The following is a 25,062-nucleotide window of genomic DNA, read 5'->3' on the forward strand; positions in this document are numbered from 1 at the left end:
ATTAGGGTGAATGTGCATGAAACATAATTTGAGTCAGGAGAGATTCTCATTGCAAGAATTGCATTTGCTTATGATACAGTTTAGTACACATATAAATGTTTGAGCATGTGTATTCATCAGTTCACCAATGCTCTGTTACATATATTGAAGCGAATTATTACATAAAAGGAAATTTGTATATTCTACACCTCCTTGTGTGTTACACAGTTATTCATAACAACTTTGTAAATTTTCCAGAGAATCATCTGGTAGTGTCGGAAACCCTATGTCCCTTTTCCATATATGTTTATTTTTCTGTTATCTATCTGAGATATTAATCTTGGTAAAATACTGTACTTCAGCCTGTTGCTCGCTTTAAAGTTTATTTATTTTATAGTTTGTTCCCCTACAGTTTCCAGTATCATTGTACTGGACAAAGTTTCAAACACTTGGTACATTTTTTCACTTAGCTTGTTTCAAATGATATTTCACTTTTATGTTTGTCATATTTCAAACATAATTTTAATATATTATAGCACTGAAAAGGGTGAAAGTCTGGAAGAAAAGATCCTTACACCACAGTAAATAGGCTCTTGGTTTCTTGCTGTCCACTCTGTTTTGTACTTCTGAGCACACATTGTTTACTTCTAAGACATTTATTGCACCAGCCTAGTAGAAAATCCTGGATGGAGTATTAGTAATACTTGAGTGGACAGATCATTGACCCATAACATGCACTGATGAGTAATAGACTGACAGTAACTACATAGGCTTATGATTATGTACATTTATGTACTGTGTTTCTAAATTTACTTTTAAGTAAAATAGATATATGAAGGCCTAAACTACTTTTTGTATACAAGTTTACCATTCAGCTTGTTAGCTTAAAGGCATTTGGTGCCCTGCCCTCTCAGTTATATGTTTATGAAACTTCAAGAGATTTTAAATTTAACACTGAGTACCTACCTTATCTTCTCCATATCAAAATCTCCTATTGTTAGTGTGTACATGAAATTTTTATTTGTATGTGTGCATTCTTTGCACTTGTTTTTGTTTATACATGCCTTGCTAAAAATGATTGACTGAAAATGTTAAATTGAAAATACCAACAAACTCACATTATTGTTCCTTTGCAGCACCTCCAAGGTTCAGTGTTACACCAGAAGATATTATTTATGTAAATTTGGGCGATGCAATAATTCTAAATTGCCAGGCCGAGGGTACGCCCACACCGGAAATACTTTGGTACAAAGATGCCAATCCGGTGGAGCCCTCAGCCACTATTGGCATCTTTAACGATGGGACTGAGTTACGAATTTCCAATATCCGGCATGAGGATATTGGGGATTACACATGTATTGCAAGAAATGGAGAAGGACAAATCAGTCACACAGCAAGAGTGATCATTGCTGGTAAATATGAAATTTTTCCTTCACTGTAACAGTGGCGCAATATCTATTGTAGTTATGTAAGATTTCTGTGAGGCACCATGATAGTGGTAGCAAATATATAATACTTGAATAGTAAAGAAGAAAAGCTGATCAAAATGAAACTACATTCAGATTAGATCTTTACCAAGTGGCAGCAGAAAATCACATTAGAAATAGGCGACAGATATACTAGCTTTTCGGTCCAGAGTCTTTATCAACAGAAAGAGAGAAAAGAACAAAAGGGATCACGTGGAGAAGAAAGTGATTTTTCATTGTTTCCTTCTATCTTTCTGCTCATCAGTGTGTCCTGTAACTAATGATTCTGACTCTCATATTCATGATTGGAATAGGCCTATTTCCACCAGTCTGTTCTGTGTATATTGCTAGATGAAGAAACTTCAGATTCTGAAAATCTATCAAATTTGGTTCATTTGAATGGTTGCTGCTTACTAGTAATTAGGCTTTTTATTAATAACACACTTTCAAATTGTTCTGAATAAGCTTTCAGCTTAAGCATGATGGTAATTGACACACTTGTGTCAAAATGTAGACAGCACATTTAGGATCTGTCTGAGTTTTTACTAACACCATCAAGTGTTCATTGTATTTATCACACTTGACTTGCCCATGGAAGGAGTGGGATTCAAATCTTCATCTGAACATCATGATTAAAGTTTTCTTTTGTTTCCATAATTGATTAATTGAAATATCAGTGTGGTTTAATTGAAGAAGACTTGTCTAGTTTACTTCCCACTCCTTCTGCTATCCAAACGTGTGCCCAGTCTTTAAGGACTTTGACACTGAATGGACATTAAACTGCAGTCGTCCTCCCTCCTGTCCTTTAGTAACACAGAGCAGACTGGCTCTTGTAGCACAGTGTAAAAAATATTGCAAGGAAGAAATCTGATTTATCTGAATACATTGTTGAAAGTTAATATTCATAATCTGAATGAATAGATATGTCCATATTGTGTTGCTGATAGTGTAGCATTTTTCACTCAGTATAATTATTTAGTGTGTAACTAGTAACAGGTGATAGTCACCCACTGTAACTAACCTAAAATTGGTGTTTTTTAAACTGCCTTTAAAACACAAATTTTGCAGTTTAGTGTACCTTCTTATGTTCTTTAAAACCCTTCTGAGTTTTATTAGTTGGTCTATTAATTGTTTAGTCTAAATAAGCTGTCTTGGCATTCATGGGATTCCTTAATACCAATACGTCATCTAACAGTCTTCTCTGCTCTAACGTTCCCGCCTGGCGGCTCTGGAACATCTCTCCCCCAAAGTGATGGACCATTGTCATATAAGGAGCTTGACAATGGGAGGGGAGGCAGGATCATGGACACTGTGCTGGACAGGAATCTCTGGCTGCAGGGGACGTCAGGCTTTTGGTCATACCCTGCCATCCAGCCTTCGCTCTGGCAGAAACGGATCCCGGAAAATGACCAGAAGGGAATGTGTCCACTTCCTGAGGCTCATAACCAGATGCAAAAGGTGTCGGCTGCTGCAGTGTGGGCGGGTCTAGCTCCATTAGTAGGACAAGAGGAGGCGGAGGAGGCGAACGCTCTGTCTCCATGGGGTCGTCCCGCGGTGTCATGGTGACACCCTCTGGCAGCTGCTGTGGCCGCGCTGTCCTTGGGATTCATGAATCTGGGGGAAGAGACACAGAAGGATTACCATGTACATGACAGTGGCGAATTTGATTGTGATGCTAGTGCTGCAATCTGTCTGGGCCTGAAATGAGATACATGCATGCGTCAAGTCCACGAAGAATCTTGCATTGTGCCCACTGTCTGCTGCTTCTAAAAACCCTGGAAAACACAATATCATGCAGCGTGAAGTGATACTTGCAGCCTTCCTTTGGCGCCGGATACTGATCACAGGTGGAGCAGTGTCCGATGACAGCGGCCGTGAAGAACTTCCACTGGCGATGGTCAATCTCGTGGATGCGAACGATAGGAGGTGAGAAACAGTTGCAAAGCTTGATCCCTGTATGTGCTATTCGAAGTTTGACCATCTGCTGCTTGAAGGTTCTGACAAAATGTTCCACTTCACCGTTGTACTGTGGATGGAACGGTGCACCAGTTAGATGCTGTACGCCATTGCGTTCACAGAATGTTTCAAATTCATTTGATGTGAACTGAGGGCCACTGTGTGACACTGTGACTTCAGGTAAACCTTCGAGGACAATACCTGAATTGTGCTTCGTGATGTTGTGGAGTTCATTGGCACAGCAAAAGGGCACTTGATATACGAGTCTACCACAATTAATCAATGAGTCTTCCAAAAAGGTCTCAAAAATTCTATTTGCACACATTGCCTTTGTGATTATGACTTAGGTCAAGCAGAGAAGTTTTGTGACAGAGCGGACTGATTTTCCACACATTCGTGACACTGTGACATCATCTGTTCTATTTGGACGTCCATAACCTGCCAAGTACAGTGTCAACGCGCTAACTGTTTCTTACAATACGAACAATCCTCCGGTGTCCTTGGTGAAGTAAGTACCACACTTCTTTTTTTCAAGCTTTAGGGATCAACACATGTGACTGTCCACTGTCATTTTAAACAAGAATCTCACCTTTCTGTACAGTGAGGCTATGCCAACGTGTAAAGTATTGGCGCACTACCGAGCTCTTTATGCTACCCACTGAGTGAGGCGAAGATGTGTGAATGTATTTTAGCAAAATATCCAGATCTGAATCAGCTTCTGTTGCCTGTGCAATTTTCCTATAGTTTAGAGAAAAGGATTGAAGCAATTCAGAATCTGAGCATCGATGTGACAGCAAAATGCAGCAGAAGTGTCAAAGTCTGTATAAGGGCCAATCCGAAGATGTGAAAATGCATCTGCATTACCATGTTGAGCTGTCAAATGATACACAATCTCATACTGATATTGAACAACAACAAAGCCCATCTTTGCGATTTGTTGAATGAAATGGTGATCTGTTACGATGGACAGTCTTCTGCCATACAAATAGTGGTGGAATTTGGTGACACCATACACAGTAGCCAGTGCCTCATTCTCTGTTTGTGAATAGTTATACTAAGCTTTGGACAACACTTTTGATGCGAAAGCAATAGTCCTGTCTTTATCACCAAATCTGTGCGAAAGCACTGCACCAATTCCATAAGAGGAAGCATCAACTTGCAACATAGCTGGTTTGTCAGGATCATAGTGAACCAAGCTTCGATCACTGAGCAATGCATCTTTAAGTTCAACAGTGACTTTGTCCTGTAATGCTATGGGAAAAGTTCTGGCCCAACAAATTTTTGGCTGAGCATTGTCTTTCATAGTAATATCTGCAACAAAATTTTTAGCCTTGCCGGATCCTTCAGAAAAGAGTTCTGGAAATTCCTTCAGCAAGCTAGCTACACTGTCTTTTCCATTGAAGACAGTCACTGACAACGCATTGTCCTTACTTTTAAAGCCAAACAAATCAAAAGAATCAAGGCCAAATATATTCTCACATTTGTATGATTGTAGCACAGTGAAAGTCACAGTTCATGTATGTGAGCAATACATGGCAGGCAAAGTACATTTTCTGAGAACAGGAATGTCTTGTCTGTTATAAGCCGTCAGGTGCATGCTAGTTTTAGACAGGCGTGGGGAGCCTAACAGTTCATGTGTGTTATGATCCAGCAATGTAACAGAGGCACCCGTGTCCAACTGAAATTTCACAAGTTTTCCACTAATATGCAAATGAACAAAAAAATTATTGGATTGGTGGAGTATGGAAGAAACTGTTTGCTTGCTAGTTTTGCTAATGCCTGCAGCAGGATTTGAATACACTGGACTGATTACATAGGCCTTGTGACTAAGTTTTCGTGAGTGGACAGAATTCTTACTTTTGTTCCGTTGCAAATATACTGATTGTACATGTCCTTTCTTGCCACAAACATAACACTGAGCTTGTCTGGACAGGCAGTCTTGGCGTTTCTGCCGTGAATAGCACCGACGGCATGACTTAATTCTATTCACTGTAGCAGCCTGTTTAGAGAGCTGTTTGCAGAGCATGGAGAGCTGTTTACATGGCATGAGTGGAGAGCTGTTTACACAGCATGGCGCATGCAGGCTGCCACTGCCTAATGGGCTGGTCGCAAGCAAGGGGTGACTCGACTCAACAAATTTTTGGCTGCTCAGATTTATCGGCCATCATGGCACCTGAACTGTACTGATCTAGTATTTGCACTATACGAGTGACTGACGGATCAGACTGTTTCAAAATCTGTTCTCTAAGTCCATTACATTGTACACAATCATATCACACAACATAACATCTGCATATAAAGCACCATAAGCACAATTGAATTTGCATTTCCTCATCACATTCTGCAAATCAGTTTGTTCTGATGGTTTCTTGCAATTAAAGAATTGGTACTTAGCTGCTACCACATTCACTTGTTGGTCATAATAGTTAGTTAGCAAATCTACAACTTCCTCATTGGAAAGTTCACTCAAAGTGGCGTTAGGAAACAATTTCTGAAGGAGTCTAAACATTGCTCTTCCTACCGTGGACAGAAAGTAATGGAGTTTCACTGTATCTGGTACATTGTAAGCAATTATGTGGGCTTCAGACTGTTGCAACAACTCGAGGCATTCCTCTTGCCGCGTGGTGTAGCCATGTGGGCTGAGGCGCCTTGTCACGGTCCGCACGGCTCCCCCCATTGGAGGTTCGAGTCCTCCCTCGGGCATGGGTGTGTGTAAATAAGAAATCTCTTCAGTATATATAGTTCCTAATACAAGTGCAATAATACAGCTGAGGATTCCATCCAGGTCGCTGGTCTTGATGCTTCTGTAGAACTAGTAGAACTGGGCTGCAGCCAGGTGGTGCGGTGCTTATGTCCTCTCCGTGTAGAGGGTGCTGCCATCATGTTGTCGTCCTGGAGAGAGGTAAGTCAGCAAGCAATTGGCTGACGTTGTCTCACAGTCCTCTCTGCTCTTACATTCCCACCTGGTGTGCTGACACTTGACTTTACACTGGAACAGCTTTTCTGTTTTTAATGGTTTCCGAAGAACACATTATCATGGCAAAATAATGTTAACAATAGTTGCCTCAATATAGAAGATATAAGTTTTGGATCATATAATGTTTCAACCAGTTTAGATGCGCAGTCTACTGTTTTGAAACAGGATTTGTGTCTAACAGCATGGCATGTAAATGTAGCCCATTTAGCAGCACACTCCATATCACAATTCCCACTTCTAACTTTAAGAAATCTCTTATGTTTGCTGAAGCAGTAGCACTAAGGCACTTCTATGTTTGCTGTTTTCATATGGTCTTTAATATCACCCTGTCCTTTATGTGCAATAGAAAATCATCCAGTACAAAGTACACTCATTGTTACTGTTGTTACACAATTTCAGAAAATTGTATTCTTGTTGTAGGCTAATATTGAACTTACTCTTTTTTCCCACTGCTAAATGATGAAGCATAAAGTGAATCGAAATAAAATGACCAAAAATGTGCAGACCAATTGCTCACACAAAAACAACATAAGCACATTGTCCCTGTTGTGCTACCAAATGACTAACAGTAAGTAAAAAAGTTGTGACAGAACTAGATAGGTGCAGTAGCCATCAGAAAGATCGCGGGAGGCGCACATTGGCATGGCGCGTCACGGACAGTAGTTGCCGCAAGTAGAATCCCGTCCACCAGAGGGCACGCGAGAATTCGGACGCGACCTCTGCCGGCATAACAACAACAACAACAACTCCGGCAGCACGGGCCGTGCCCAGTCAGTTAACATCGGGCATGCCTAGGACACAGTCCCGGTCTACGCTAAGTGAAGTGCGACATAAACGTGAACAGTGTTACTACACAACTGGACTTGCGGCAACTACCATCCGTGACGCGCCGTGCCAATGTGCGCCTCCCGCGACCTTTCTGGTGGCTACTGCAATAGGTCTCCCCATTTAAGTCAGCACTTATTAAGAGGTTGGCTGGCAGGAGCATGACCTTAAGAGAATGTTTAAAAACGCAGTTTCGAACGTATTGATCGAGAAGTTTAAAAAAATTCTTGCCAATCATAATATTCTGAAACTATGGACTTTTTGCAAACCAGGTCATTCCCCCAGACAGCTGTTACAAACTGGGACTGTCCTAACTAATCACAGATGTATGGTAAACCTATTTTTGCCTTATTTTTCTGTATTACCTTGCCAAGATAGTTTTGTCAGATTCATGTCACCTATTCGAAAACTCCATGTTGAGCCCTTAATAGGTGGAAGAGACATGTTAACAAGATAATTTAGAGAGAGACCTGAGCAGTGAATGCTTTTCTTGTGCTGAAGAATAATTGTTATGTTTTACATAACTATAACAGTAAGAACATATTTTAGAATCATTGTATTGTGATGTAGTGTGAACGTATGAATCATTAAAAATGTTTAGTCAGCCAATTGTGCTATCTGAAATTAAATTCTCAAATCCAAACATGCCAGTTCACTACAATATTGGTATGTTAACTTAATAGCCACTGCGTGGGTTCATACAGGCCTAAACTACTTATACTGCTTAAGCTGACATGCTTATGAAGATCACTCAAAAGGAAAAGGAATTCGGAAGACCGGAGACAGACAGTCAAGCGTGCAATATTTGTCAGTGACAGAATGCATTTCTATTTCAGTGGTCTGTCATTGTAGACTGTGTTAACATAAAAATAGGTAGACTCACTTAGTCCTGGGCATGAATCCTGTTCACTGGGATTCAGTAGTTCTTGCTGTGACACAGGTTGACACACAGGAGATGCACAGTTTGTAAATAAAGGATACTCAGCCAATTTTTTTAAAAAATGTATGTTTATTGTCATTAAACCAAAGCTCATTACTTGCCATTTAGTGTAGGCCAGACTTATTTTTGAAGAATAATGTCATCAGGGTGATGTCCATAATGTTGAATGCATGATTCAAGTCTCTTTTGCAAAAAACTGCCATTTAAGCATTTGTGTGTGTGATGTAGCACCATCCTGCTGGAACCAGACTTCTCATAAAGGGGCTCTTCATCTTTTCCGTCCATGAAAAATCCAGGAAAAACCTGGGAATTTTTTAGAATTCCAGGAATTCCTCATTGTTTTAGTTTTCAGTTAAATTTTTATCATTTTGATTCGTAAGAATTGAAGCTCTAATGAAGAATTTTACTTTAGCCCACTACTGCAGAATAATGCTGCAGCAATAAAACATAAATGAGAGAATAACACCAAGTTGCAATTAAAATGCTTCATTTGCAGCAACAAAATTCAGTGCATACATAAGCGTCTGCCATCAGAAAAATATGTCAAAGGCTTTAGGATGAAGTACTTCATTACAACTGTTTTCATTTATAACATGTCACAGGAAAATATTCCGAATTGTGGTTTGAGAAGTGTTACTTTCAAAGTAAGTTTCCTTTTACGCAAGATGAATTATGTTACATTTGAGAACGTATGATGAATTTCTTAAATCATGGAGTATTTGACTCTCATTCAAAACTTGACACTTTGACGACCAGCCACTTAGGCTACAAAGGACCAATATTATACATGAAAATCTAGCTTTTCTTGTAGTTATACTGTATATGTATTAATTTTAACCATTAACTTTTCCTTTTGTGTGTTCGTGCTACTTAACAGTGATGTTGCTATTGGCTTGCTGCATCATTGTGTACTATGCTCTGAATGTCCACTGTCATTGACTCATGAGGTCATGTGATGTTTGGTATGATTGGCTGACAAAAGCACATCGTGCAGCACCATCTCAGTTTCAGTGCTTCAGGAGCTACTGTGTTGTACTTGCTGGCATTTGTATTTATACTTTCATGAAAGGAAAATACACAGTGTACATGTTGCTGTGCATCACAAATCTTGTTGTTTCTTGCTGGGTTTTGTTTCCTAAAGTGCCTCGAAACAGCTCCAAGAGAAAATATTTTGTCATTTAACATGAAAAAATGTACTTTGGCATGGGAAGAAGTGTACTTTCACCTGGGAGAAAGTGTATTTTTAACTGGGTTCCCTGTCCTACAGTTGGCAGTGCAGGATAACATATACTGATGAGCCAAAACATTGGAACCACTGCCCAGTGTAAGACTGTTGGCTGGTGACATGGGCACACGACACATTAAGGAAACTTCGCAAGTGGAGAATTGAAAGAGTGGAATCATTCTAGTGATGATAAGGGCTGAAAATGGTTAGATCTACTCATACACATAACTTTGAAAAAGGGCAGATTGTTATGGTCCAGCACTTGAGAATAAGCATCTCTCAAATGGCAAAGTAAGTCAGCTTTCTGCATGCTACCGTTGTGAGCATCCATGGTAAACAATTGAAGGACACCGCAACCAGGAGTAGGTGAGTAAGTGCTGGACATCCATGCCACATTGCAGAATGTGGTCAGAGGCTTGCCAATAAAGCAGGATAGGGGCTGTGGCAGATCTGGTGACAGAGTACAATGTTGATGCAGACACAAGTGTTTCAGAGTACACCATTCAGTGCACACTGTTGAACATGGGGCTCAGGCACCATTAGCAGACAGGTTAGTGGAACATATAACTACATGTTCCAAAGATCTTTGAATGATTCTTTCATCGAAATGATGTGGAACTAGTCAGTTTACAGGATATGTATACATGATTAGTGCTAACATTAATGGACACAATATCATTTTATTCCTACTCATGCAAGTTCACTTAAAAAACTAAATTTAAAAACAAGGTGCTGTTTTTGTTCAAAAAAATACCAGCTACCAGTTTTTAAGTAGAAATTAGTCAGTAGAATAGAAGGAGTTGTCCAGAAGAAATGATTTTAAATTATATTTAAACCTTGCTTTGCTATGTATCAGACATTTTATGTTATTGGGCAAATGATAAAAAAATTTATTGCTGCATATTGAGCTTATTTCTGAGCCATTGATGGCTTTAACAATGGCTGGCAAAGGTTTTTTTCCCTCTAGTGTTGTAGGTATGTACATCACTGTTCTTCTCAAATCATGATGGATTGTTTATGACAAATTTCATTAGAAAAAAAATAAAAATTGTGATGGTCCAGTTAAAATGCCTAGCTCCTTGAAGAGCTGCCTACATTATGTTCATGGATGGATACCACATATTCTTACTGCTTACTTTTGTGCAATTAATACTTTCTAAGTGGTAAGTTACCCAGAAAATTATTCCATACGACATTGGTGAGTGGATATGTGCAAAATATGTCAGGCGGTTGATAAGTTTATTTCCAAGACTAGCAATCATATGAAGAGCAAAAGTAGCTGAACTTAATTGTGTGAGAAGCTCAGTAATATGCTTCTTCCAGTTTAAGTTTTGATCAATATGTACACCCAAAAATTTTGAGCATTCTACCTTACTTAATGATTCCTGCTCACGTGCTATATCAGTTGATGTTATGACGTTTTGTTGTACAGATTTGAATATAGTGTGTTTTTTCAAAATTTAGGAAGGGTCCATTTTCAGAGAACCACTTAATAATTCTTTGGAAAACATCGTTTACTAACTACTCTTTTGCTTTCTCTCTAACGGGATTTATTATAACAGTAGAATAGTCTTGCTTGTTGAATGTTAAGTTGAAGGTAATTCACATACATAAGGAACCAATGGGATTCCCTTCGTGATTTTATCCCAAGTCACTAACATTTCCTACCTTTCTGACATTGTTTGAGTTATTCAGCACAACCTTTTGCATTTTGTTTGTGAAGTATGATTCAGACCAGCTGTGTGTAAAGCCCCCAATTTCATAAAACTTGATTTTTTATAAAAGAATATCATGATTTACACAATTGAAGGCCATGGAGAAATTACAAAAAATACCAGCAGCCAATATATCATTATTTAATGCATGTACTGGTTGATGACCGAATATGTAAGTAGCATTCTCAGTCAAGTAACCTTTCTGGAATCCAAACTCTGTTATGCTAAATAATTTTTTTTCCACCTAAGAGTGCAATTATTCTTGGATATTCAAATATTTTGCAAAAAGATGTTAGTGAAAAAGTTGGATGATAATTGTTTAAGTCTGTCTTGTCACATTTCTCATGAATTGGCCTAAAAGTTGCATATGTTAACTTGTCTGGAAGAATTCCTAAGGACATTACTTATTTAAGTCGGGACAACTTTCCAGAATTCTCTTTGAAATGCCATCAATCTTATAAGAGCTTTTGCTTTTTAGAGTTTTTATAACTGTATTAATTTCAGTGAAAGGATGTTGGTGCTACTTCTAGTTGCTTAAAGTTTTGTGGAATGGCATTGTTAATATATTCTCTTGTTTCTTGAACTGAATCATTTAATCCTGTATTTGCCACTATGTTTAGAAAGTGATTGTTAAATGAACTTGCAACTTGTGAATTATCAGTCACAACATTGTCATTTAGTTTAATTGTTGTGGAATCTTGTACATTGGCGGCTGTCCTGTCTCCCATTTGACAAAGTCCCATATGATTTTAATCTTACTATCTGCATTATTTATTTCTGTTAGGATATACACACTACTTGACATTTTAATGAATTTTCTTAAAATACCATAGTATTTTTTGTAGTGTGTGAGTAATGTTGGATCTTTATTTACTCTGGCCTTTACATAAATTTCCCTCTTCCTCTTGCATGAGAGTTTATTCCCTTAGTTATCCACAGCTTACTAGGTTTTTTACTGATCTTTCGGAAAGCAACTTTCAACTCTGACCATCAAGATTGGCCGTAATCAATGAAAAAGATTCAGCTGTTGGGATGGCTTGTGTTTCTTGTTACTCCAGCTTGATGGTTGTATCCAGAGGGAGGAGAAGGGTTGTGGGCCCATTGTCAGGGCTGCCTTTTACTCCTGCAAAGATCACCTTACTCATTTGGTAACAGGCTGAGTGGACGTTGGTCTGCCCTCAAGGGATTGGAACAAGGAATAATGACTGCCCTTATCTACAATTGAACCTAGGACCTTCAGAACTGGAGTCTAGTGCTCTACCTATTTGACCACCATGGCCACACTTCCTTTGTTTTAGTGTTTCTTGTTTTCATTTCCGAGATTCTTGTAATATCCTATTATGAATTGTTTTCATTTATTTAGGTTGAAATATGTGAACACCATTAGTGCTATTCATATACTGATATTCTTTGTTTTTTTAGGTGGGGCTGTGATTATGGTCCCTCCTTCAAACCAAACTAAGATGGAAGGTGAGAAAGTCCAATTCTCATGTGAAGCAAAGGCATTGCCGGGCAATGTGACAGTACGGTGGTATAGAGAAGGAGTTCCCATTAAAGAAGTGTCTTCCCTCGAGACGCGTGTCACTGTGAAGCGGGATGGATCTTTAGTTATAAATCCCGTTGCTGCAGATGACTCTGGGCAGTTCATGTGTGAGGTGACCAATGGTATCGGAGAACCACAGACTGCCTCAGCATTTCTAAATGTAGAATGTGAGTATGCAAATTTGAAACTTTAATGCATTTTCATAAGTTATGTGAAACAGTTTTTGTATTTAATAATAATAATAATAATAATAATAATGTTTTTATGACTGTCAATAAATTTTATATATGCAAAAAAAGCATGAAGTGTGAAAACTGTGAAATGCAGGGCAGAAATGTTTCTGTCAATACACCTTTGACATTGAGTCATTGTTAAATTATTTTAATGAATATATAAATTTTCTTTTCTTTTCTGTTCATTTAATCTATACATGGACATCATTTTACTATTTTTAAACAATGGAAAATCCAGTATGGAATGTAATAATGTTATAAGAAGGAAAGTTGCTATGCGCGCGCGCGCCCACAGACACACACACACACACACACACACACACACACACACACAAATGCAAAAATGCAGCTCACTATTTTTGTTTTCCAAAAAAGTCATTTTACTTAATATTCAGTCAGACATTAGATCAAAAGTAATACTCATCTACTGTCTAAAATTATTGCTGGCTGCTAGTTTCTTTAAAGATACTTTTATTTTTAAATGCATTGACAGTTAAAACAATTCCAGACATAAGATTTACAACCTTATTCCTACATTTAGTGGGCATTTTTCATTTAGTATTAATCTTCATCTATCAGTATGGAATTTCTTACTTGTTCTGGTCATATTAAGACTACCAATGGCCTGCCTACCTCATGTAGACCTAGACTATAGAATTTGATTCCTTGCTCAAGGAAGGCATTATTTGCTTGTCAAGTAGCCCATGGTCATCTCTTCTCCAACTTGTGCCTAAGTAAGCATGGTGCATGGCACCTATGCAGTGGCTATGGGCACTTAAGGATCAAACAGTGCCAGACCATTGTCCGTGTTGTGTACACAGTTTCGCGTAGTCAGCGCGTACACAACTTACCCACTAGAGCGCGCCCCACTAAGCACAACAGCGCAGGTGCAGTGCTCGTCCGTCTCCACACTACGAGATGGCGCTGTCTTAGAGACAGACCAAATTCTGCTTCTGCCGATCCTCGTATTAATATGTAACACAGCCAATGAGATCGCTGCTAACATAGAACCTTTTCTCCTCGCGGATCACACTCGTGCAGTGATACCTGAACGCGCGAGGTATTATAACGAGTGTACAGACCTCCGATTAGTCAGTCATCATTTGTCTGCATCAGTCTGCATTAGTCTGTACCAGTCTGTACCAGTCTGCATCAGTCTACATTTGCCTGTACCAGTCTATAGTCAATTTTCAGTCTGCGCCTAATAAGATTATCATATTCCTGTACATAGCCATGAAGATAAATGTATAGACACTTTGTCAAGTATCAGAGATATGTGAGAATAGGATTAACGTACCAAGACCAAAGGAACTTCAGACTGTCAATTGAAAACAGCATCCAGAATCAAGTTACGTAATATCTATGCTTTTTATTGTTTTAATAAATGTGTGTGAAAATTAATCAAGTTCTGTTTAAAGTTGGTCACCGTCAATCTGCTACTTTAAGTGTGCAAGTGACATTTCTATCGTCTGACCTAACAGCAGAAGATAAACACGCCACGATAAGACCACGAGACATATTGCTGACACTCGCCTACTTCATTAGAGAGACAAGTCAAATAATCTGATGGTGTGTGTACCGATGGTCTTACAGTACGCACACCACAGTCCGGCATCCCTGTTGTGACCACAACTATGCTGTATGTTGTGCAACCTGTTAGTGTGCTAGACTGGGCTAAGGCTTCCACACAAATGCTGGTGTTGAAGAGGATGTCCCTGAAAGAGCCAACATCACTCCATTTAGTTTATTTGAGAGTCTTTTTATGACATTTGGCCACCATATTGCTACAAAGTCATGGTTTATTGACTCAGTACTACAGGTTGTACCATTGTGTTTTACCTATCTGGATGACACCCTTACCATTTTCACCAATATGGAACTGCATCAGCAACACCTAATCAAAGTTTATAAATGCTTAGAACATCAAGGATTGATTGTAAACACTGCTAAGTGTGCATTTGAGCAGTTGCAAATTAACTTTTTAGGTCAACAGAGTTCCTCTTCAGGCTAACTACCATTGCCAGAAAAAGTAGAAGCCATTCTGAAGATTGCACAACCAACCACTGTCAAGGGATTACACCACTTCTTGGGCATGTTGAATTTTTACTGTTGCCATTTGCCATGATCAGCTGAATTATAGGAACTGCTGACTGCGGCATTTGCTGGTCCAAAAACCAAAGGAAGTTCTCCAGTACAGTGAACAGTGCCTTCCTAGTGGCAAAACAGAGCATAGTGAATGCTGCAGTCTTGGCACAACATGAACTGGATGTACCCCTTGTATTTAGTGATAGATGCAAGTGAGACTGCTATTGGTGCAGCATTGTAATTACATGATGATTTATGTTAGACACTTGCTTTCCATTCACGTAATCTGTCACCATCACAGCAAAAGTGAAGTGTGTGTGATCGAGAACTTCTCACTATCTGTGAGGCAATCAAGTACTTCCACACAGAGTTAGAAGCCAGAGAGTTCATCATCTTCAGGGATCATAAGCCACTCTCCTACACTTTCAACAAAATAACAGTTGCTCACCACATTAATACAACCATTTGGAGTTTATCTCCTAGCTCAGTACTGATATCAAGCATATTTTGGGTACTGGCATTGTGGTAGCCGACTGTCTTTCTCACATCAACAGTCTGTCAAGCACCACTGATTTTGTGTAACTCACCAAGGCACAACATACTGGTGAGGAGCTCCAGAATCTTCTCAGTGATGCAGCGTCAACCTTAGAGTTGCAGCTAGTCAATGTTCCTGGAGCAGACATTAAGTTAGACTGTGATATCTCAAGTGGAAGGCCTTGTCCCTTCTTACTAACTACATTCTGCACATGCAGCTTCAACAGCTTGTATAACTTGTATCACTCTGGTGTCAGACCATTTTGCCTTGTCTCAAAATGATTTGTTTAGTCTGGAATGCAAAAAAACTGTCACAAAAGGACGCGTGTGTATCCAATGTCAACACAGCAAAGTATCCCACCGTGTGTATGTGCCAGTGGAAGGCTTCCATGACGTAACTTCATGATTTGTGCACATACATAATGAATATGCCGGCCCACTACCCCTGTTGAATGTTCAGCACTATTCTCCAAAAATTATTGAGTGCTTTACTCACTGGCCAGAAGCAGTTGACAATATTTCAGCAGAAACTCTAGCCTCTGCCGTTGTGTCAAATTGGATACCGGTATCTTGCTTTTGTTGCCCACTGCATGTCACAACAGACCATGGCAACCTGATCTGCTCACCCAATTTACCAAATTCAATGGCACTGTTCACCACAAAACTACATGTTATCACCCGGTGAGCACTGGCATGATTGAATGTTGGCACTTTTCCTTTAAAGCAACACTGATGTGTCATGAAAGTAATTGGGTGACAGATCTACTGATGGTCATACTTGCTCTCCAAAACACTTACATGCCAGACATAGATTCCTCATCAGCAGATCTAATCTACAGTGAAGCACTACACTTTCCTGGAGAATTTCTTGATGTGGATTCCCTGCAGTCTTCTGACCAAGACCAGCCATACTTCATTCGTTAGTTGAAGTAACATGTAGGATGCATTCACCCTTGCAAAGCTTCAAGCCAGTGTACAGCACCCAGCTATGCGAATTATGACTTGGAAACATGCATGCACATAATGCTGTGTGTGGATGGTGTTAATCCCTCACTGCAGCCTCCTTACACATGCTTGGACCATGTCTTATAAAGAGGAGATGAATACTGGATGTAATAGTAAACAGCAGGCCCTCCACAGTTTCCATCAAATGAATCCCACCCGTGTGCATGTTCCAAGATGTATTGCCAACTGATGCACCTTGGAACCAGCCTCATCTGCAAGCACCGGCACCACCCAGTTCTGACCTGCTTCCATGATGCACACCAAGATTCGGTCAATGCGTAAACTCCTAGAATAACTTCACATGAGTCTTTGCTTCTGCCACCTGTGATAAACGTGTAATTTTCCCAGTCAATGGATGCCAGATTAAAGTCTCCACCTATAAGTAATGGATAATTTGGATATTTACTTCCTATGTACTCAAGACTTTCTCTGAAATGTTCTGCGACATTTGTTGCAGATGCTGGTGGTCTATAAAAACATCCTAATACAATGGTCACTCCTTGTGTGATTGACAGTTTTATCCAGACTATTTCACAGTCTGACCCAGTATCGATCTCATCTGCATTTAAACAGCTTTTAACAGCAATGAACACACCACCTCCCATAGCATCAGTCCTATCCTTCCTAAACATTGTCCTATTCAAGTTCAAAATTTCACTGCTATTTATGTCTGGTTTCAATCAGCTTTCAGTACCTAATACAATATTGGCATTACTACTGTTTATTTCGGAGAGTGACTCGGTGATCTTGCTACAGACACTTCGACAATTTACTAACATGAGGTTTAGCATATTTAAATCCTTTGGAATGACCTGTTTAGGCGAACTAACTATTTTTACAGTTGGCACATCCACATCAGTGTTACAAACTGGTAATTTTTCAGACCAACGATTTGTTTCCCGTGGGGACGAACCTAATCTAAAAAACCTCCATGTGCATGCCACATGTACTGTGCTATCCACGTAGCTTCTTCCTGTGTGTAGTGCACCCCTGATCTATTGGGGGGGGGGGGGGGCGTCCTACAACCTTCCACCCCATAGCATAGGTTGAGGAATGTACAGCCGTTTTCGTCACAGAGTCGATGTAGCTTCTGGTTTAGATTCTGCACTTGACTCCAAACCAGAGGACCCCGGTCCATCCTGGATACGATGCTGCAAATTGTCAGCTTGGCCTACACTCCTCGAGAGATGGAGGCCACCTTCGCCAATTTAGCCAGCCGTCAAAAGGACCCAAGGATTTCCTCGAAACCCCGATGACTGGCATCGTTGGTGCCGACATGTCCAACAGTCTGCAGTTAGCTGCACCCTGCATGCTTGATAGCTGCTGGAAGAGCCTCTTCCATGTCCCAGACAAGGCCCCCCGGCAAGCACACCAAGTGAATGTTGGACTTCTTCCCTGTCCTAACCGCTCTGTTCCTGAGGGGTTCCATGACCCGCCTAACATTGGAGCTCCAAAAAGTGGCTTCCATGTTACAATGTGTTGCTGCTGTCATCTGTGCCAAAAGTGGACGTACCAGTTACTGGGTAGATAGTCAGGCTGATCAGTGTACGTGGGTTGTGGGGTTGAACTGAAAGACCAATTGCCGCTTTTATCACCATCAGTTTACCACTCTTTTGTTGTGCTCTTTGGATTGCTCTGGAATTACAAACAATCAGCAGTCAGTCACTGCACTCTGCAGTTACACACATGTGTTTTAAGGGCAGGTCAAGGGACCTGTCGATGGATTGCTGCGATCCATCACACATGATGGGACGTTTAAGGGATTCTGTCCTAGACTTACATACGGCACATTCCTCTTTCCAAGTGTTTTAATCTACTAAGAACTGATAGGGGGCTATATAAACAAAATTATTCTTTGAGCTGTGTAATTTGACTGGAAACTAATATAGTACAAAGTACTTTAATGTTTGACTTCACCTCATGACTGTAAGTTAATGAAAACACAGCAGCAGAAAAAAATTTGTAAACATTCCTTTGCATGAAATGGACATATCATGTAGCAAGATGTCTCTTATTTGACTGCAGTCATTATCTTTTCATTAATTTTTTTAAACAGATCCAGCAAAGGTGACCTTTACACCCACAGTTCAGTACCTGCCCTTTCGACTGGCCGGTGTAGTTCAGTGCTACATTAAGGCAAACCCACCACTGCAGTACGTGACGTGGACCAAAGATAAACGCCTCTTGGAACCATACCAGACCAAAGATATTGTAATCATGAATAATGGTTCCTTACTGTTCACACGTGTAAGTATGCTTTTCATGTAAAATAATTTCTACTAGCTATATTTTGACAAAAATAAATATTTATCTTATATTCAACTGACGTACACTATGTGCATTGCAGAGTGTTTGCATTTATTGAGTAAGAGATTTCAAGATTGTCATTGAATGCAGATTGTTTATTAATTATTCTACAATTTTATAACATTACACTTGTCAAGATTAAAATAAATTCATAGTCTTACCACTACTCAAAGAAGGATGTTTGAAGTCTTGACATTGGCATTTGATTGCATATACCATTTGGCAGCTAATGTTAATTCTGTTGTTTGAGAATATGTGTTGATGGGCCTTATTGTGTGATGAGACAACCTCTTTATATCCTCTTTTTCATACCCAGTGAAGTTGACATAGATTTGTTTCCACTTCCATGTTGAGTTTGGTACTGCTGGGAATAATCAAAATGCATTTTCTTTTAACTTCTTGAAAGAAATTGTTTGTTCATCCAAAGAGCAATAACATTTGTTTGAGGCATCCATGCATAATAACTAAATGTTTTGTGTCTCAAATTACAGTTATCATTTAGTCCATATATATCCTTCACTTTTTCACACCATTGCACTTGGCTTATTTGTATCTACTAATGGAAATTACTCCTCCCCCCTCGCCCTCCTTCCCCGTGGCCATTGCCCATGCATTTTAATATGTAAAGCCAGCAATTATTCGGAGAAGTACAGTATGTCTTTCTCTTGATTAACCAAGTGAATCTCTTCAGTATCAGATGAAAAATTGTTAATCATACCCAGTTGCTTTGTAAATGTCAACAGCCCCAGCTACCAACTACTCTCCTTCTCCCCCCCCCCCCCCCCCTCCCCCCATGCCCCGCTCTAGCTGCCAGAATATAGCATGACATCATTTCAGCCCAATTGCTTCATTCACTAATGTATGGGCATTTGTTGTACCTTTCCCCAAGCAAAATTTTTGTATATTTTAATGGTAAATTTGCACAGCAGCTACAAGTATTTCCTCATTCATAAATAACAATAACTAAAAGGACTTCTGTATAAGGGTAGCAGGAATATCTTGTACTGACAATGCTAAATTTTAACAATATTATGAAAAGGCAAGTTGCGACTCACAATATAGCAGAGATGCTGAGTCACAGATAGGCATAACAAAAAGACTGTCACAAATAAATAAAGCTTTCAGCCAGTAAGGCCTTCATCAAAAATAGATCTCTCTCTCTCTCTCTCTCTCTCTCTCTCTCTCTCTCTCACACACACACACACACACACACACACACACACACACTCACAAATATTGGATTGGAATGACTCCTCAACCTCTCCCTTAAAACCCACATCCTTTCATCTTTCCCTCTCCTTCCCTCTTTCCTGATGAAGCAACCGTGGGTTGCGAAAGCTTGAAATTTGTGTGAGTGTTTGTGTGTGTTTTTATTGTGTCTATCTACCAGCGCTTTCTCATTTTTCTTTGTTTTTTAATATAGTTTTCCCATGTGAAATGTTTCTTTCTATTTTATTCATATATATAGAGGGAAACATTCCATGTGGGAAAAATATATCTAAAAACAAAGATGATGTCACTTACCAAACGAAAGCGCTGGCATGTTGATAGACACATCAACAAACACAAACATACACACAAAATTCAAGTCTTCGCAACCAACGGTTGCTTCTTCAGGAAAGAGGGAAGGAGAGGGAAAGACGAAAGGATGTGGGTTTTAAGGGAGAGGGTAAGGAGTCATTCCCATCCCAGGAGCGGAAAGACTTACCTTAGGGGGAAAAAAGGACAGGTATACACTCGCGCACACACACACACATATCCATCCTCACGTACACAGACACAAGCAGACATTTCATCTGGCTAGGGTGAGTGAGATTACGCTCCCATATTTTATTTACTCAGGCTTGTCTGACATTTGGCATTACCCCCAAAGACCTCACACTTAAAGTTCCCATCTCTGGCTGTAATCCTTCTTTCCATCAGTCCCTATACTAGTTCCAAACTACACAATCCATAGCCCTCACCCACATAATCCTTCACCTACACATCGACTCAGCCAATGAACACACCCGTCAACTCCTATCCCTAATCAAAGTCCTCAATCTTTCCTCTCCTTCTTCCACACCTGCTGTTCAGAGCATCCTCCTACAGGCCAACCACAAATTAGAACAGCATGCCACCCTCCACCTCAAAAAACTATCCAATCTACTGGTTTCCCACCTCCGGAAAGGCAACTCACTCACCCTCCACAACCTTTCCAACAAACCTCAACCTCCTCTCATTGCACACAGACCCAGTCTCTCCCATCTACTCAATCTCCCACTTCCAGCTCCACTCCCCCAAACACCTCAAAATTCTAGTCAACACAATCTGGAACCACAACACCCCAATTCAGTAGTTAACCTTTCCTCCAAACCTCTCTCCCCATCCGAAACCTCTGTCCTATCCAAAGGCCTCACCTTCACCCCCACTCCCAGATTCAACCAAACTGCCCTTGTCAAAGATTTACTGTCCTTCACTCATAGTCTCTGCTGGAAATATCACTTTGCCACAAAGAAAAATAATCCTGATCCCACTCCTAATGATCCAACTCCCCAAGACACTATCCAAATTGAACCCTGCCTGGAACAGTTCCGTCCTCCATCACAGCAGGACCCACCTCCTCTTCCTCAAAATCACCCTCTCCATACCTTCCAGGAATTTCTCACTTCCAGCCTTGCCTCTCAATCTTTCTTGAAAAACCTTAATCCTACTCCCAACATCACCACAGCCGAAGCCCAGTCTATCCGTGATCTGAAAGCTGACCGATCCATCATCATTCTTCCGGCTGACAAGGGTTCCACGACCGTGGTACTTGATCGTCGGGAGTATGTGGCTGAGGGACTGCGTCAGCTTTCAGACAACACTACATACAAAGTTTGCCAAGGTAATCCCATTCCTGATGTCCAGGCGGAGCTTCAAGGAATCCTCAGAACCTTAGGCCCCTTACAAAACCTTTCACCTGACTCCATCAACCTCCTGACCCCACCGACACCTCGCACTCCTACATTATACAGACTTCCTAAATTCACAAACCCAAACATCCCGGCCGCCCCATTGTAGCTGGTTACCAAGCCCCACTGAACGTATCTCTGCCTACGTAGATCAACACCTTCAACCCATTACATGTAGTCTCCCATCCTTCATCAAAGACACCAACCACTTTCTCGAATGCCTGGAATCCTTACCCAGTCTGTTACCCCCGGAAACCATCCTTGTAACCATTGATGCCATTTCCCTATACACAAATATCCCGCACGTCCAGGGTCTCGCTGCAGTGGAGCACTTCCTTTCACGCCGATCACCTGCCACCCTACCTAAAACCTCTTTCCTCATTACCTTAGCCAGCTTCATCCTGACTCACAACTTCTTCACTTTTGAAGGCCAGACATACCAACAATTAAAGGGAACAGCTGTGGGTACCAGGATGGCCCCCTCGTATCCCAACCTATTTATGGGTCGCTTAGAGGAAGCCTTCTTGGTTTCTTGGTTACCCAAGCATGCCAACCCAAAGTTTGGTACAGATTTATTGATGACATCTTCATGATCTGGACTCACAGTGAAGAAGAACTCCAGAATTTCCTCTCCAACCTCAACTCCTTTGGTACCATCAGATTCACCTTGTCCTACTCCAAATCCCATGCCACTTTCCTTGACGTTGACCTCCGTCTGTCCAATGGCCAGCTTCACACATCCGTCCACATCAAACTCACCAACAAGCAACAGTACCTCCATTATGACAGCTGCCACCCATTCCATATCAAACGGTCCCTTCCCTACAGCCTAGGCCTTCATGGCAAACAAATCTGCTCCAGTCCTGAATCCCTGAACCATTACACCAACAACCTGAAAACAGCTTTTGCATCCCGCAACTACCCTCCCGACCTGGTACAGAAGCAAATAACCGGAGCCACTTCCTCATCCCCTCAAACCCAGAACCTCTCACAGAAGAACCCCAAAAGTGCCCCACTTGTGACAGGATACTTCCTGGTACTGGATCAGACTCTGAATGTGGCTCTCCAGCAGGGATACGACTTCCTCAAATCCTGCCCCGAAATGAGATCCATCCTTCATGAAATCCTCCCCACTCCACTAAGAGTGTCTTTCCACCATCCACCTAACCTTTGTAACCTCTTGGTTCATCCCTATGAAATCCCCAAACCACCTTCTCTACCCTCTGGCTCCTACCCTTGTAAACGCCCCCGGTGTAAAGCCTGTCCCATGCACCCACCCACCACCACCTACTCCAGTCCTGTAACCCGGAAGGTGTACACGATCAAAGGCAGATCCATGTGTGAAAGCACCCACGTGATTTACCAACTGACCTGCCTACACTGTGACGCTTTCTATGTGGGAATGACCAGCAACAAACTGTCCATTCGCATGAATGGAAACAGGCAGACAGTGTTCGTTGGTAATGAGGATCACCCTGTGGCTAAACATGCCTTGGTGCATGGCCAGCACATCTTGGCACAGTGTTACACCGTCCGGGTTATCTGGATACTTCCCACTAACACCAACTATCCGAACTCCGGAGATGGGAACTTGCCCTTCAATATATCCTCTCTTCCCGTTATCCACCAGGCGTCAACCTCCGCTAATTTCAAGTTGCCGCCACTCATACCTCACCTGTCATTCAACATCATCTTTGCCTCCGCACTTCCACCTCGACTGACATCTCTGCCCAAACTCTTTGCCTTTAAATATGTCTGCTTGTGTGTGTATATGTGTGGATGGATATGTGTGTGTGTGTGTGTGTGTGTGTGTGTGTGTGTGTGTGTGTGCGCGCGCGAGTGTATACGTGTCCTTTTTTCCCCCTGAGGTAAGTCTTTCTGCTCCCGGGATTGGAATGACTCCTTACCCTCTCCCTTAAAACCCACATCCTTTCGTCTTTCCCTCTCCTTCCCTCTTTCATGATGAAGCAACCGTTGGTTGCGAAAGCTTGAAATTCTGTGTGTGTTTGTGTGTTTTTTATTGTGTCTGTCTACCAGCGCTTTCCCGTTGGTAAGTCATGGAATCTTTGTTTTTAATACACACACACACACACACACACACACACACACACACACACACACACACACACACACACACACACATCCATCTGCACACATACAGACACAGGCAGACATTATATATATTTTTCCCAAGTGGATTTTTTCCCTCTCCACAAATTTTGTTATTTGGCTTCCCTGACCACCTTAGCAATAGACATGGAACTATTATTGGGGGTTGGGTTAGGTTAGGTTAGGATGTTCATAGTGTACTGAACTAAAATAATTTCATTTCACCCAGAGGTCTATGAAATACAATTTTTTAACTATATGGTTAAAATTTTGCATATTTTTGCATTTTTCCCAAAATAAATTTAGCACATCTAACATTATGTTTTTATTTTAGTTGTGTGTAGAACCTCCCTGAAAATTTGTGTACTTTTCTCCAAGTGGGGTCCTAAGATTTGGAGAATAATGCAGCTGAAAATGTAAATTTTCAGTAACAGCTTCTAAAGTTAGAAATGACTAAAACTTACTTAATATATGTTTTATTCTTTATTTTTACTCACTCAGAATCACACTGCACTCATTCTTTTCTTCCTTGTGGATTCCTCTGCGGCCATTCATGTTGCATATCACGTTTTATCAAAGCGAACCTTTCCCATCTGTTGAAGTTCTCTGATGCAGCCGATTCCATGAATGTTCATTAAAATAAATAAATAAAATTAACAACAACACTCATGAATAATTCTATATGCTGTAGCACTTCCACCCTGCTAATGCTGCCATCATTAAAAATAATAACAGACTCACAGATGCTCAATTTTAGTGTCTTTCTTTCAATAAAAACATTTTTTTATTACGCGAGTCCATATGACTCATAATGATAAACACACATTTCATTCATGTATCAACTGAAAATTTCAATAACTGTAGAGGCCCCCCTCTTCAACACTTGTTCTTTCGTAGTTCCTTCACAGTTTGTTCTGCTGAGTTAAATGATTTAAATTTATGACAATGTTTTGTCAGAATCTGAAAGTCAGTTACCTTTCCAGTATTCACATTGGTCACTGGAGCAACAAAATTCTTAGAAATTCTGCATAATACATAAGTTTGTATTGTGAATAAGCTACTATATACATCCCAGATTGAAATTTTCACTCTGCAGCAGGGAGTGCACTGATATGAAATTTCCTGGCAGATTAAAACTGTGTGGCAGCCAAAATTCAAACTGGGAACCTTTGCCTTTCTTGGACAAATGCTCTACTTACTGAGCTACCTAATCATGACCCATGACCCATC

General features: G+C 40.6%; 1 protein-coding gene across 1 annotated transcript in view; it reads left to right on the forward strand.

Moving 5' to 3' along the window:
• LOC126092606 (protein turtle-like) overlaps window positions 1-25,062 on the forward strand; it is an 855,628-nt gene that overhangs the window by 720,979 nt on the left and 109,587 nt on the right. Inside the window, exons 7-9 of the mRNA XM_049908305.1 lie at window positions 1,116-1,391; window positions 12,506-12,793; window positions 18,540-18,730. Coding sequence (XP_049764262.1) covers window positions 1,116-1,391; window positions 12,506-12,793; window positions 18,540-18,730 — 755 coding nt within the window. The remainder of the gene's footprint in view (window positions 1-1,115; window positions 1,392-12,505; window positions 12,794-18,539; window positions 18,731-25,062) is intronic.

The sequence above is a fragment of the Schistocerca cancellata genome, chromosome 7 (assembly GCF_023864275.1).
Source record: "Schistocerca cancellata isolate TAMUIC-IGC-003103 chromosome 7, iqSchCanc2.1, whole genome shotgun sequence".
Lineage (NCBI taxonomy): Eukaryota > Metazoa > Arthropoda > Insecta > Orthoptera > Acrididae > Schistocerca > Schistocerca cancellata.